At 30.0% G+C, this 9,453-nt stretch overlaps 2 protein-coding genes across 2 annotated transcripts; both read left to right on the forward strand.

Annotated features, from left to right (window-relative positions):
• Positions 1–490: 490 nt before the first annotated feature.
• LOC117920289 (40S ribosomal protein S14) lies at positions 491–4,085 on the forward strand. Its single transcript, XM_034837723.1, has 6 exons — positions 491–596; positions 1,616–1,735; positions 1,818–1,863; positions 3,038–3,123; positions 3,427–3,556; positions 3,829–4,085. Exons 1-6 carry the CDS (start codon positions 594–596, stop codon positions 3,894–3,896), a joined length of 453 nt encoding a protein of 150 aa, XP_034693614.1. The 5' UTR covers positions 491–593; the 3' UTR covers positions 3,897–4,085.
• A 1,152-nt stretch (positions 4,086–5,237) lies between these two features.
• On the forward strand, positions 5,238–7,187 carry LOC117919854 (ubiquitin-60S ribosomal protein L40). Its single transcript, XM_034837131.1, has 5 exons — positions 5,238–5,387; positions 5,637–5,723; positions 5,827–5,929; positions 6,749–6,815; positions 7,049–7,187. The coding sequence occupies exons 1-5, from the start codon at positions 5,285–5,287 to the stop codon at positions 7,073–7,075; spliced, it is 387 nt and encodes a 128-aa protein (XP_034693022.1). The 5' UTR covers positions 5,238–5,284; the 3' UTR covers positions 7,076–7,187.
• The last annotated feature ends 2,266 nt before the right edge of the window (positions 7,188–9,453 follow it).

A 9,453-nucleotide genomic window follows, 5' to 3' on the forward strand; every position in this document is an offset into this window, starting at 1 on the left:
ATCAATATATTATTTTTCATATCTATTTAATAAAAATTTTATAATAAGTTATGAAAAAGTAAAAAAATAAATAATATAAATTTTAAAAATAAATTATTTTAAGTAAAAAACCAAAAAAACAAATATTACCTAAATGTCGCACATTTTAAGTATTATCACTTTCTTTGTGATTTGCAAAAATCAATAATATAGGATTTTTCAACTCCTTCACTATAAATAATTATTTTAATATTTAATTAAAATTTGTATATAAGCCGCTTGTAAGTTTTTGAATTTATGTTTTTTGTCGTACTAATATTTTTATAATTTTATAATGATTAAAAAAATATAATAATAAAGTGCATGAAATTTATTTATCAAGCATATTTCTCTAATATTATTTGAAGGTCTCGCCGTCCGGCATTTACCAGCGGTTTAGGACAGACAGGTAACCAAGAAAAATTCGAGGGGTGTATATGTAATTTTATACAGTCATCCCAAAACCCTAACTATAAAACCGAACAGAAAACATGATGACGGGAGAGGGCTTCAGCTGCGAAAGGGCTATCTCGAAACCCTAACTTCAGTTCTCAATCTACAATCCATTTGAAGCCATGGTACTTCATCTCCTTTTCGTTCTAGATTTTCCATTATGTAATTATTCACTTGATTGTTGCTGAGAAAATTTTGGATAAGAAATTGGAGTTTTGCTTCGTAAAATTTTTGCTTCTTTTGATGTGATTTGTTCATTTTTCGAAATCCAAATCCTTTTTTTTTCTTGCTTATTCTCTGCAATGAATGGCAAGATTATGTGACGGCTGTAAATGTTTTATACTTTTTGCGTGCTTTGATTATTTTATAACTTTTAATGTCTGCTAGTTCTAATTTGTTGATAAAGTGCGGTTAACATCTGCTTGATTTCCCGGAAATTAGAAGAAAATAGAAGAAAAGGAATTATAGAAACCATTTTTCTTGTGCCCTTCTTGTTGAAAAACAAGGAAGATCTACATAATCATCTAAGCCTAGTAAAATTACTAGGCTTGTATGAGTTGGACTTTTCTTTTCTTAAGGACTTACAAACGTAAAATGTGAGATTTTGGATGCTTTTCCTTCTCTTTTTTCAGCGGTTTCTCCGCTGTCAAACAGCATGATATACGTACGAGCTTTGGAATTGTTGTTCTATGAAGTGATGTACAAAAATTGGTATTTAATTGTGTTTTTAAAATTAATGAGATAACATTGGTCATTTTGCTTTAAAATGAAAGGGAAAAGTGATGAATCACGTTAATTTGCATGAAGTTTTTCTGTCAAATATTTACATAAATTATTTATGCGTGGTATGCTGAAGTTCTCCCTTTTATTTCAAAATCAAATGACCATCATTGTCTCATTAGTTTCAAAAGTGCCTGGCAGACATTGACTCTTAGGACAAACTTGACCATAAAAATGACAATTTTTTTTGTGTATGGATGCCTAATATTTATACATGCTCATGTGTATGTGAACATGCTTCCCTTGGATGGTTAATACAGCTTGCATTAAGCTACATGGTTGTTTGTGTCCCATTTCAATTTCCATGAGATGGGAAGCTGATGAACCCATTTCTCATTTATATGTTTTGTGTGATCTTCCATAGTCAAGGAGGAAGGTTAGAGAGCCCAAGGAGGAAAATGTGACACTCGGACCCACTGTAAGGGATGGGGAGCATGTTTTTGGTGTGGCCCATATTTTTGCATCATTTAACGATACATTCATTGTGAGTATTAACATAACAGTCTCATCTTTGAATTGAAATTTTTATAATCCAACTATGAATATTGGTTATATTTGGGTTGCAGCATGTTACTGACTTGTCTGGGAGAGAAACCCTTGTTCGCATTACTGGTATGCTTTATTTCTCATTTTACTGTTTCACCAAAATGTCTCTATATGATTTTTTGTGCATGTGTGTGCATTCATCTGTGTTTGTGTATGTAATATTTGTATTTACTCACTTAAAAATGATTTCTTATATTCCCTATGAACTTGTCATGTTGATGCTGGTGAGCGTGTTGAATGACTGTGTCTAAGGGTTGTTTATGGAACTTACAATTTTCAGTACATAATTCATTTAAAGTCAGACTGTAATTCCATAAGTCGTTGGGATTACATGCATGCATATCTGTTTCTACATTCTTGTGCTTGTGCGTGTTGTCTACATTTATTTTGGAGATTCTTTGCGCCTCTTTTTTTGTTGATGTTTGTAGCATTCATGCTTTTCAAACTCATGCTTAATGTTTACTCTAAGAAGGATATTTTGAAACATGGTAGGACAATTAGCATGGTGTCTTACTACGTATAAAGATATCTCTTCATTGATGTAATGTTATAGTCTAATTATAAATGTATGCTAGTGGAGAGATTCATGACTCTCTTAAGTGGATTTATGTTTCTAATCTGTCCACATATTCTTCTTGAATTCTATATATATATATTTTTTGTATTTTATATCTATTTATGGAAAGTTGGAATCACTGAAGAAGATTTGTGGAGACTAAAAATTATATAGATGTATGGCTATGTTGCATGGGTTAAGTATGAGTGTTGGATGTGGGTTTGTGTCCAGGTGTCTAATCTTTCACACATAAAAGTTTACAATATGTGCTCAGCTAAAAAGGATAAAAGAAAATGGGCATGAGTAGGGATACGAAATAATAAAAGAAAAATCAATTAAAAATAAATTTGAACTGAAGGTGTTATTTTTAAAAGCTTTCATCTTTTCCCTTTAATCCTTTTTGGCCCCATCTTATCCTTAAATAATTTTACAAAAAATTAGTTTTCAATTGACTTTTTTTTTTTCTTAATTTTTATCTTTATTTTTTATCATTCAAATATTTATTTTGTTTCATTTATTATATGCATTATTTTTAATTTTTGAGACATTGAAATTTGCAATTGGTCAGCATGGACAGATTGGAACGCTTAGACCATGTATCACTGGTTTATTAAGGGGACTACTCCATTATGCTTCTCCTTTCCCATTTTTCAGTGACGAGCTTTTTGCCATCTCTAAATGCAGGTGGTATGAAGGTAAAAGCTGACAGGGATGAATCATCACCATATGCAGCCATGCTTGCAGCACAAGATGTTGCTCAAAGATGCAAGGTCATATATCCCTTCCCCTTTAGTTGATCTCCAAGTGCAGAAAATCTTGAAACTTAATTCCATGGTGATAGCCTGGTTCTAGCATCACTTTGATTAGTTATAATTTTTTTACCTTATTATATTTTATTTTGTCATGTATGTACATATAAACACCCCACACAAAAAAAATCCTGTTTTCGAATTTTAAAAAGCATTCTTTTCCCCCTTCAGAGAAAATGATTTGTTATTGGAAAGAACTGTGATCCATCTTTTTCTTAGTAGCAGACTTGTTCTTTTCTAATGCTATTTGCTGGAAATCTGCAGGAACTTGGAATCACTGCCCTCCACATTAAGCTCCGGGCTACTGGAGGGAACAAGACTAAGACCCCTGGTCCAGGCGCCCAGTCTGCGCTTAGAGCCCTGGCTAGGTCAGGCATGAGAATTGGCCGCATAGGTATATTCTTTTCTTTTTATATTTCTGGATTCTCCCCTTGTTAACTCTGTTTTATCAATTAACCCTACCCTAAATTTACTTTCTATCATGCTTGATAGATAATTAAGGAATTTTTGTCCTGCATGTTTTCTGATAATTGAGTTTCCTTTTTCTTATTATGGCCCAGGCCATGTGAAAGCAGTTTTCACTATTAAACTCAACTTTGCTGGTTGATATGATTGTTATCCATGATTTATAATCTTTTTGTATTTGCATAATTTTCTGTTTTCCAGAGGATGTTACTCCCATTCCTACTGACAGTACTCGAAGAAAAGGTGGCAGAAGGGGAAGAAGGTTGTGAATTGTCATATTCAATATAAAGTTTATGTTTGGCTGCTGTGATGTTAGTTGGGAATGTTTCAAGTTGAGGGTTCTTTTCACTTAGTGGGGACAATTTTGTAGTTCTGGATATGTATGGTTAATATTTGATCCCGTAAAAGAACTTTTTATTTTAAGATTTGTTGATCAAAAAACAGTTTTTTGTTGTCAATTTTTGCATCTTATCCTCTATCAGTATTTTGCTCGTTGGGTGCGACACCGTTGTCGAAGTTACCCTGCATCCTAATGGTGCCATGCTTCTGGCAATCAATTTATTATTCAGTTTTTACAGAGCTCTTCTAGCATGCGTGAGGGTGAAGAGATTAAAAAGGAGTTTATATTAATTTAAAATTTGGTATAAACTGGAGCGAAGTTAAAAACTTGGGTGTAAAGGAAAATAATATGGGTCTATGTGAGATTGCCTATTAATTAAATTTTGGTGTTAATATTAATTGAAAAGGTATGCAATTGAAATTAACTCAGGTTTAATCCGGTTTGGAGGCTAAGAAGATTGGGATTAGGTTCAAATAGAGATTAGATGAGTTGGGATCAAGGGTTTCTTAATTTTAATTTAGTATGGATCAGCAACAAATCCAACCCAATCTGTTAGTGTCAGTGTTACTGGTCATTGGCAACAAATTAGGTTCTTTTGGGCTTGTCCAAAATTCTAAAACAACCCAAATGTTTAGTAATGAGATGGTGTATGGTTGAGGGAAAGAGCTCAAATTGGCATTTAGATTCCGCTTGGCCTTTAGTTTAACTCACCCTTTAGACTATCTCAAAATCGTCTCAGGCTATTTATTATATGGAATTTTATTTAAATTTAAAATGAATTTTCGGTGGACGAATGTTTGGAATCATTGGAGCATTTTTGAGTTATATTTATGTGCTATGGTAGCATTTGACATAATTGCTGACAGGAAAAGTTAAATTAAGTTAATAAAGATATAGAATTTGTTTAGCAGTGATTTTTAGAAATTAACCTTTTTAGTACCATAAAGGTTCCAAGTGTTTTTTAAAATTACTCCCAAGGCATTCTCAGAATTGAATGATCAATGCCCCGTTTTAAATGATTAAATCATACTTCATTTGTCTTTCTGATTTTAATTCTTTTACAAATTCCAGAAATATAACATCTTTTTATAAAGTATTTCAAAATTAAAACGAAAAAAATAAAAATAAAAAGTTGCGGCAGCGCTTATCAGAATGTAAGTAGTGGGCTGCCTCTGTCATATGGGCCTTTTTACTTGGGCCGTAGAGTGTTGGCGATCGAATTGAAACCCTAAAAATGGACTATATAAATGTGGGCGCTGTTTTGTTATATCGATTTCAGGGCTTCAGCAGAAGAAGAGGAAGATAACGAGAGAGAAGATGCAGATATTCGTGAAAACCCTAACGGGGAAGACAATAACCTTAGAGGTAGAGAGCAGTGACACCATTGACAACGTCAAAGCTAAGATTCAGGACAAGGAAGGTCTCTTATTTTCCATATTCGTTTCTATTTCATAACTTTTGTTTCTATGGCCCAGAAAGTTAAGGAAACGGGAAATTAGAATGCTCATGTTGTTTTGTTGGTTCTACTGCTTGCCCATTTTTCTAGGCCACGAATTAGAGTGTTTTTATTTGTTTTTATTTTTTTTTTCTGTTTCTTCTTTCTTTTTATTGGAAATGAGTAGCAGAGTTCTTAGCCTTCAATAATTTTGGCAATGGTGTGATATGATAGGAATCCCACCGGATCAGCAGCGATTGATCTTCGCCGGAAAGCAGCTTGAAGATGGGCGAACTCTTGCTGACTACAACATCCAGAAAGGTCTCCCTCCCTCCTTCCCTCCCTCTCTCTCTCTCATATATATATATATATATAGATATTGATTCTACGGATTTGACATTAATTGTTTGTGTGGCTGGTTCAGAATCCACTCTTCATCTTGTGCTGAGGCTTCGTGGAGGGATTATAGAGCCGTCTCTGATGGCTTTGGCACGCAAATACAATCAAGACAAGATGATTTGCCGCAAGTAATGCTTTTTTTCTTATATGAATTTGAATATCAGATTGGTGTTTTTCATTGTCTTTTCTTGTTCTAAGCAAATCATTTCATCTTTGCCAAGAAAATATAGAAATCTAGAAAAAAAAAATAATGAAAACTCAAGTTTTGGGTTCTTAAAGGAACTTTCTCAAGGCAAATATTTAAGATACGAATTTTTGAAGTATGTTCTCATTCAGCATTTGCTCTCATCAAATAGGGCTTCGAGATAAAAAAATAAGAATACTTCAAAATTACTTATTATCAATTTACAATGGTGGACTGATCAAAGAATATGGAAATTCAAGTTTCCATTTGATGTTGATTTTTTATTTCAATGGTTGTGTATATTCTTTACTAATGGGACAATGAGTTTTTTTGCCTCTTCTGCTGTCGAAGTGCTGGAGAGGGTGCTCTTTTGGTCCCTATATCATTTTCCATTCTTCAACTTTGTCAGCTGAGTTCATTTACTTGCAGTTGATTTTCATGGGTGGTACATTTGTTGATAAGTTGTGGGTCAATTTTTATTTTTAGTTTTTGTTTTTATTTTACTTCTCATGGTTGTGAACATTACATAAGTTTCAGCTTGTATTTTATGATCATAATTTTAATCTAACTCTTGACCAAGATGATTTGAACCTTATGTTTGTATCCTCTTTCATTTGGCTATAAATCTTACAATATGGTATGTGTACATTTTAACTGCTTTTATCTTGTTATCTCAATTGAACATTGAAAGCAGGTGTGGCTTTGATTAATGATTTGAATTAATGCAAATTTTGTTAATTTGTTTTAACATTTGGATTGTTAGATGTTATGCTCGCCTTCATCCAAGGGCTGTAAACTGTCGGAAGAAGAAATGCGGCCATAGCAATCAGGTCTTTCTACTTTGTCCCCCTTTGTTCTATTTATTTAAAGTTATTTGACAGTGTTTTTAGAACATAAGAAATGTGTTTGAAGAAAATTCAGGTGCTTTGCAAAATTTAGAAAGCACTTTTAAAAAGTTGAAACCTCAGACCAAATGCACTCTTACTTTAGGATGAACCATTAGAATCTGACTTTGGTATGCAGTGCACCATGCAAAACTCAAAGCATTTGTTTCTTTTTGCAGCTGAGGCCTAAGAAGAAGATCAAGTGAGCTCTGGGTGGCTGTTGGTTTTGTGCTTTGGATTAATATTGATTTGTAATTTTGATGAGGCAAGCAACTGGTTTACATTTGAATGAAATCCGTTGATCAATTTTGGGTTACAGTGAGCTCTTTTTATTATGATGTAGTTCTTCATACCGCCATGCCCTACTCCTTGCAATGACTTTTTCTCTTTCCTATGCTCCATCAACCTGGGGATCTGCAGCAAATTGGATAAAAAAAATTCTTAAAAATGGGTAGTATTAAAGGTATGAAGGAATCTCCTACTATTTAGCCACTTTAGACAACTTTTGCAATTTTCATGTTAGTCATATATTGGAATAAAAAATTGAATTTATACTAAGCCTATGTTGGGTTATTGGAAAGTTTGAAAGAAAAAAGGAAAAGTAAAATGAAACAAAAATTGAAGAAAAATAAAAAATAAATTTAAAGTTATTAAAACCTTATTTTACTGATTTAACTTTTTTATATAAGAATAAATAATTTAAGAAGTTTTTAATAATTATTAATTTTAATTATATTTGATTTGATTTTATATTTTTTATAGTAAAATAAAATATAAAAAAAATTATTATTTTAACATGTTTTTCTTTAATTGGTACTTTCAAGAATCAAATATAGATTATATGTGTCTTCTAGACAAGACAATTTTCAACAGTGGAATTGTTCAAATAAAAGTTATAGTTTATTTTTAAAAAAAAAATTTTTACTTATTATTTATTTAAAAAAAAAATTAATTAAATAAATAAATCAAAATATTTTACTTGGTTGAGTAAGTAAGTGATACTACAATTTTAAACTATCAATCACCAAAATGCATTTGGTTGTAGCAACATGGTTATACTTCATATCAAATAGCATGAACAATGTATTTGTGTTAATCAAACCATGCACACAAACAAGTAAAAAATAAATAAAAAGATAAGATTTTTAACATAGTTTGATGATTAATGTGATTCATGCGTTCAAGGAATAAACCAACACTCAATAATCCAATAATCAAAACGAATGAGAAGAGTTACAATGATGAAGCTTTTGACCCTTAAGAGTTAATCAGATAGCTCAAACTTTGACATCCTGAACAAAGCACAATAAAACTGATTCTTGTAAAGATTCTTGTTTTACAATTTAATACTATGCATCAACATAAATGAATCTCATCTAATAATACCAACATATCCAATAGTAGACTCCAATAACTCTCTATCAATCATTATACCCTATGGGAATTCTTTTAACATTCTCTATATTCTAACCAATGAGTTTTGGGTCAAAATGGCCCATTTAAAAAAAAAAATGTAACATTTAACCATTTTTTAAAACTTATGTTCAAAGTGGCCTCTTTGGTGCCACGTAGGTGTCATATCATTAAAAAATATTTTTTTTCATCATTTTAGTTAAAGCCGCAAGTTGGCAAATGTAGCTTCATATTTGAACTAAAGCCGCAGTTGCCAATTGTGGCTTCATTTTTTAATAACTGTGGCTTTAGTTAATTTTTTTTTAAATTAAAAATTATTAAATTACAATTTATGATTGAAATTTAAAAAATATACTTAAATAATAAATTATTTATATTTAAACTTCAAAATCTAGTATTACTTCAACAAACATAAATTGATAAATAAAAGATATTCTAAATAAATATTTTATTTGTTAATAAATTAATAATCTTAAAATAATAAACTTATATAACACATATATAATATATAAAATTGTATAATTTATTAATTTAAGATATTTAATTTGTTGTTTTTTAAGATATTAATTTATTTCGTATTATGATAAATTTATCTTTATCGAAATAATAATATACTTTTAAGTCGAAGTTGATAATTGAGATTTCAATTATAATTTTTTTTTACTTTCAAATTTAATTAAAAACTATTAAATTACAATTAAAAAAATATACTTAAATAAGAAATTATTTATATTTAAACTTCAAAATCTAGTATTACTTCAACAAACATAAATTGATAAATAGAAGATATTATAAATGAATATTTTATTTATTAATAAATTAATAATCTTAAAATAATAAATTTATATAACACATAAATAATATATAAAATTGTATAATTTATTAATTTAAGATATTTAATTTGTTGTTTTTTAAGATATTAATTTATTTGTATTATGATAAATTTATCTTTATCGAAATAATAGTATACTTTTAAGTCGCAATTGGTAACTGAGATTTCAATTATAATTTTTTTTTTTACTTTCAAATTTAATTAAAAACTATTAAATTATAATTTATTATTGAAATTAAAAATATATACTTTAATAATAAATTATTTATATTTAAACTTAAGAATTTAGTATTCGTTCAATAAACATAAATTAATAAATAGAAGATGTTATAAATGAAT

The sequence above is a fragment of the Vitis riparia genome, chromosome 8 (assembly GCF_004353265.1).
Source record: "Vitis riparia cultivar Riparia Gloire de Montpellier isolate 1030 chromosome 8, EGFV_Vit.rip_1.0, whole genome shotgun sequence".
Classification (NCBI taxonomy): Eukaryota; Viridiplantae; Streptophyta; class Magnoliopsida; order Vitales; family Vitaceae; genus Vitis; species Vitis riparia.

Bases quoted from the DNA above. Each gene is read 5' to 3' on its own strand.
- LOC117920289 (XM_034837723.1), top strand. The intron at 3,124-3,426 runs GTCATATATCCC...GGAAATCTGCAG, and splicing joins ATGTTGCTCAAAGATGCAAG to GAACTTGGAATCACTGCCCT. The intron at 3,557-3,828 runs GTATATTCTTTT...TCTGTTTTCCAG, and splicing joins CATGAGAATTGGCCGCATAG to AGGATGTTACTCCCATTCCT.
- LOC117919854 (XM_034837131.1), top strand. From the start codon at position 5,285: ATGCAGATATTCGTGAAAACCCTAACGGGGAAGACAATAACCTTAGAG. The intron at 5,388-5,636 runs GTCTCTTATTTT...GTGATATGATAG, and splicing joins TAAGATTCAGGACAAGGAAG to GAATCCCACCGGATCAGCAG. The intron at 5,724-5,826 runs GTCTCCCTCCCT...TGGCTGGTTCAG, and splicing joins TGACTACAACATCCAGAAAG to AATCCACTCTTCATCTTGTG.